We start from the raw sequence: 6,000 nt of genomic DNA, 5'->3' as shown, positions 1-6,000 counted from the left end.
CGCTGCCTGGTAAAACCCACGCAGTACCTTTCGGAGAATGTGAAGACTCCCGAACGCTACAGCCTTCTGCATTACCCAGATTGTCAGATGGGCTGTATTCCTGGTAGCAAACCCGGGTACTCTCCCGGTGTCAGTCAACAGATTGGGAGGTACCAAACCTAAGGCACTGAGAACAATGGGGAGTCGGACAACTTGGTACTTGGGATGTGAGCATGACATTTTGAAAGAGAGGTCTGCATCTTTGCCATGTTTTTCCTCAATCTTGTCAATCACATTACTAGCAAAAGGGACAGAAAATTGAATGATATAAATGATTTCATTGGATTTATCAAAAAGGACAAGATCAGGTTTGCTGGCTTGGATATATCTGAGGCTGTATATCTGAGGCTGTCCTTAAAAAGGACTTTTTTATTTATCATATTCCATGACGCCCTCTTCATGTTCCGGGTCGTACCATGGATGGACCTCTGTGTCAAAACCACAAGCATGGCAAAGACAGTAATAAAATGATCGAGCCACCCCATCATGTCGCTTAAGATACTGTGTCTGTGCCAAAGCTGGGCATCCACTCAAAATGTGTTCGAGAGTTTCATTAAATTCATTATATTATTATTTACAGATTAAAATTTAAAAAATCAGCAAAGAGGGTTCGGGTGATCCTGGCTTTATTATTATTATTATTATTATTATTATTATTATTATTATTATTATTATTATTATTGTCACTGGAATGGTGAAGGGTTCAACACACTACTTGGTATTTTGCTCCCAATACACATTCGTTTTCATGCTCACTTGAAACTTGACAGTTATAGGAAGTTAGCAAGTGTACTTTCACCAGAGATCACACTCAACACACCATATAAAATATCCCGTCGGACAGAGCCTTTCACTCTAGTCAGCATGGCAAATTGTGGCTTAATGTGTTTCTGAAGCCTGGATATCTTACAAACAGGATGGTGAACTGGTTGGCATGTGTGATAGTGTGTAATGTTCTGATCGGTAGGATTCATCAAACAAGAGGTGAATTATTTTCTCTTTAATTGCTTTATGTTTGTATTATTTTAACACATTGAACTAATGCTAACTTCGTGTGCATCGATGACATGTTTCAAAATTATTATATACATGTTTTTTTATTTAGTTTCGAGTTGGATTAAGTGGTATGAAAAGTCTTTGGTAATCTATCATAGTTGGTTCTATTTTCATTCTACATGTATGTAAATTTCATAAACCATCAGTAAAATTGAGTGAATATTCCAGCAATATCACGGCGGGGGACACCAGAAATAGGTTTCACACATTGTACCCATGTCGGGAATCGAACCCGGGTCTTCGGCGTGACGAGCGAACGCTAGGCTACCAGACCGCCCCACATTAGTAAAAGGTGAGGTGAGGTGAGGTGAGGTGAGGTGAGGTGAGGTGAGATGAGGTGAGGTGAGGTGAGGTGAACTTTGAAGAACTTTGAAGATCAGTGTCCATAGGAACCGACAATGTTGATATTCTGGGGCTGGATGGGGTCTTGGGTTTGTGTGGATGGGTAAAGAAATATAACGGGTTATTGACAGCACCCGCTCCATGCTTCAAACTATGTAGGCGAGAATTCACCACCCTGTTGAGAAACCACAAACAGGGGAGTTGAGTCAGACGCCATGTTTTTCTTGATCCAATAATCTTTTGACCTACATTCACGTGTAATATTACACAGTGTATCCGCTTTATGATGCCTTCGCAAGTCGTTCGTTGTTTCAGCAAAACATATCCAATGGTATATCAAAATTAATATGTTGGCACTGACTTTTATTTCAGGTTGTGGTGGGACCTACAGGGGACAGTCAGGAACGATTACATCCCCAAACTACCATTACACATATGCCAACTATCTGTCCTGCACATATGTAATTACCCCCAGTAAGCTGATCGGACTTAAATTTGAAAAGTTCAACACAGAGTTCAATTATGACTATGTGAAGGTAAGTACAGCTTATGATATGTTCATGACGATTTAAAACTTGCAATGGCCCACGCAACTGATATGTTCGTATGACTCTTTAAATGTGTTTATCATTCCTGCTTTTACCATCTTTGGTCATAACTTAATGCATTTCTGGTTTCCAGGTATGTACGCGAGGACAGTATACTTTAACGGACAGTTTAAAGTAGTAACTATGACATGACAATTCTAAGTAAAGAATTAGCAAAGGTGAACACATTTCTCTCATGACTCTGATATTTGATAATCTAATGTACACTGTCCGGACCAGACAATCCAGTGATTGATATCATGAACATCGATCCACGCAAAAGGGATGCGATGACATGCATGAACCAAATGAGCGAGCCTGACCACCGAATCTCTTTGGTCGCTTCGAACGACAAGCATTGTCGCCTTTTATGACAAGCATGGTTTGCTGAAGACATGTTCTAACCCGAATCTTCACAGGTGTATGCGGCATGTGAAGTGACAGTCATTCGATAGACAAATAGCTGATATAGATGTAGTTAACATTATCATATTTACCCTGCAAAGACTGTAGTCAGGTCAGCTGCACAAATATCTGTCAATATGCGTAGATTTCTTCCTAAACATGTACTGCCAAAATCATTCATGATTGTGACGTATAATTTGGATGCTCTGAACATACAATTTTATCAGCTTCGATGGCACACGGCATGAAATAGTTTATGTGATAGAATACATACAAAACTAATTTTTTGAAACTAAAACAGTTTCATTGCCCTATAGAAATAACCCTGGGGTTGATCGTCCTCGAAACAGAACATTCACTTCACCGTATGATGTGACTATATGTATACCGCATGAAATGCCTGTTCAGTTTTAAGAACAAAATATGCATTTCAATATCTCAAACATGGACAATATAATTATTATTCAGAGAACATCTCCACAATTTTATCCGTCCCTTGATGTTGGTAGTGAATGCCAGCAAAGTCAATGATGACTCCATTCAAATTACTCCCTTGCAGGTGTACGATGTCTCCAACAAGCTGCTGGTATCTCTGTCTGGTTCACACAATGGCTACACCGTCCCGTCGTCCACCTACTACCGTGTGGAATTTACAACAGATAGGTCGATAGGATCTTCCGGCTTCAGAGCTGTATGGAGATGTATGTACTTTCACACACAGACTATAAAATATGTTACGTCTATGTCACTATGTCACTTCGTGTTACCTCTATGACACTATGTCACTTCATGTTACATCTATGTCACTATGTCACTTCGTGTTACGTCTTTTTCACTATGTCTCTTCGTGTTACATCTATGTCACTTCGTCACTTCGTGTTACGTCTTTATCACTATGTCACTTTGTGTTACGTCTATATCACAATATCTCTTTGTGTTACGTCTATTTCACTATGTCACTTCGTGTTACGTCTATATCACTTTGTCACTTGGTGTTACGTCTATGTCACTATGTTATTTCGTGTTACGTTTTTGGCACTATGTCACTTTGGGTTACGTCTAAGACACTATATCACTTCGCGTTACATCTATGACACTATGTCACTTCGTGTTACGTCTATATCACTATGTCACTTCGTGTTACGTCTATATCACTACGTCACTTCGTGTAACGTCTATATCACTATGTCACTTCGTGTTACATCTAAGACACTATGTCACTTCGTGTTACGTCTATATCACTACGTCACTTCGTGTTACGTCTATATCACTACGTCACTTCGTGTTACGTCTATATCACTATGTCACTTCGTGTTACGTCTATGTCACTATATCACTTCGTCTTACGTCTATATCACTATGCCACTTCGTGTTACGTCTATATCACTTTGTCACTTCGTGTTACGTCTATGTCACTATGTTATTTCGTGTTATGTTTATGGCACTATGTAACTTCGTGTTACGTCTAAGACACTATATCACTTCGTGTTACATCTATGACACTTTGTCACTTCGTGTTACGTCTATGTCACTATGTCACTTCGTGTAACGTCTATATCACTACATCACTTCGTGTAACGTCTATATCACTATGTCACTTCGTGTTACGTCTAAGACACTATATCACTTCGCCTTATGTCTATGACACTATGTCACTTCGTGTTACGTCTATATCACTACGTCACTTCGTGTTACGTCTATATCACTATGTCACTTCATGTAACGTCTATGTCACTATGTCACTTCATGTTACGTCTATATCACTATGTCACTTCGTGTTACCTCTATATCACTATGTCACTTCATGTTACGTCTATATCACTATGTCACTTCGTGTTACGTCTATGTCACTATATCACGTCATGTTACGTCTATATCACTATGTCACTTCGTGTTACGTCTATGTCACTATATCACTTCGTGTTATGTCTAAGACACTATATCACTTCATGTTATGTCTAAGACACTATGTCACTTCGTGTTACGTCTATATCACTACGTCACTTCGTGTTACGTCTATATCACTATGTCACTTCGTGTTACGTCTATATAAATATGGCACTTCGTGTAACATCTATTTCACTATGTCACTTCATGTTACGTCTATATCACTATCTCACTTCATGTAACGTCTATTTCAATTTGTCACTTCATCTAACGTCTATATCACTATGTCACTTCGTGTTACGTCTATATCACTATGTCACTTCGTGTTATGTCTATCTCATTATATCACTTCGTGTTACATCTATGTCACTATATCACTTCTTGTTACGTCTATATCACTGTGTCACTTCGTGTTACGTCTATATCACTATGCCACTTCGTGTTACGTCTAAGACACTATATCACTTCGTCTTACGTCTATATCACTATGTCACTTTGTGTTACGTCTATATCACTACGTCACTTCGTGTTACGCCTATATCACTATGTCACTTCGTGTTACGTCTATATCACTATGTCACTTCGTGTTACGTCTATATCACTATCTCACTTCGTGGTACATCTATGTCACTATATCACTTCGTGTTACGTCTTTATCACTATATCACTTCGTCTTACGTCTATGTCACTATGTCACTTCGTTTTACGTCTATATCACAATATCTCTTCGTGTTACGTCTATATCACTATGTCACTTCGTGTTACGTCTATATCACTATGTCACTTTGTGTTACGTCTATGTCACTATGTTATTTCGTGTTACGTTTATGGCACTAAGTCACTTCGTGTTACGTCTAAGACACTATATCGCTTCGTGTTACATCTATGACACTATGTCACTTCATGTTACGTCTATGTCACTATGTCACTTCGTGTTACGTCTATATCACTACGTCACTTCGTGTAACGTCTATATCACTATGTCACTTCGTGTTACGTCTAAGACACTATATCACTTCGTCTTACGTCTATATCACTATGTCACTTTGTGTTACGTCTATATCACTATGTCACTTCGTGTTTTCTCTATATCACTATGTCACTTCATGTTACGTCTATATCACTATGTCACTTCGTGTTACGTCTATGTCACTATATCACTTCATGTTACGTCTATATCACTATGTCACTTCGTGTTATGTCTATATCACTATATCACTTCGTGTTACGTCTATGTCACTACGTCAATTCGTGTTCAGTCTATATCACTACGTCACTTCGTGTTACGTCTAAGACACTATATCACTTCATGTTACGTCTATGACACTATGTCACTTCGTGTTACGTCTATATCACTACGTCACTTCGTGTTACGTATATATCACTATGTCACTTCATGTTACGTCTATATCACTATGTCAATTCGTGTTACGTCTATGTCACTATGTCACTTCGTGTTACGTCTATATCACTACGTCAATTCGTGTTACGTCTATATCACTATGTAACTTCATGTTACGTCTATATCACTATGTCACTTTGCGTAACCTCTATGTCACTATGTAACTTTATGTTACGTCTATATCACTATGTCACTTCGTGTTACGTCTATATCACTATGTCACTTCGTGTTACGTCTATATCACTTTGTCACTTCGTGTTACGTCTATGTCACTATGTTATT

The 6,000-nt window shown here is 38.6% G+C and overlaps 1 protein-coding gene across 3 annotated transcripts in view; it reads left to right on the top strand.

Annotated features, from left to right (window-relative positions):
• The first annotated feature begins 890 nt into the window (after positions 1-890).
• LOC124112660 (hemicentin-1-like) overlaps positions 891-6,000 on the top strand; it is a 38,984-nt gene continuing 33,874 nt past the window's right edge. For all 3 annotated transcript variants that reach the window (XM_048386991.1, XM_048386992.1, XM_048386990.1), the window contains exons 1-3: positions 891-1,023; positions 1,810-1,973; positions 2,989-3,130. In XM_048386991.1, the coding sequence (XP_048242948.1) occupies positions 957-1,023; positions 1,810-1,973; positions 2,989-3,130 (373 nt within the window). In that variant the 5' untranslated portion in view covers positions 891-956. The remainder of the gene's footprint in view (positions 1,024-1,809; positions 1,974-2,988; positions 3,131-6,000) is intronic.

The sequence above is a fragment of the Haliotis rufescens genome, unplaced genomic scaffold (assembly GCF_023055435.1).
Source record: "Haliotis rufescens isolate VD_foot unplaced genomic scaffold, xgHalRufe1.0.p SCAF_63, whole genome shotgun sequence".
Lineage (NCBI taxonomy): Eukaryota > Metazoa > Mollusca > Gastropoda > Lepetellida > Haliotidae > Haliotis > Haliotis rufescens.
The sequence above is the reverse complement of the archived record's forward strand: the minus strand, read 5'-3'. Positions and strand labels throughout refer to the sequence as shown.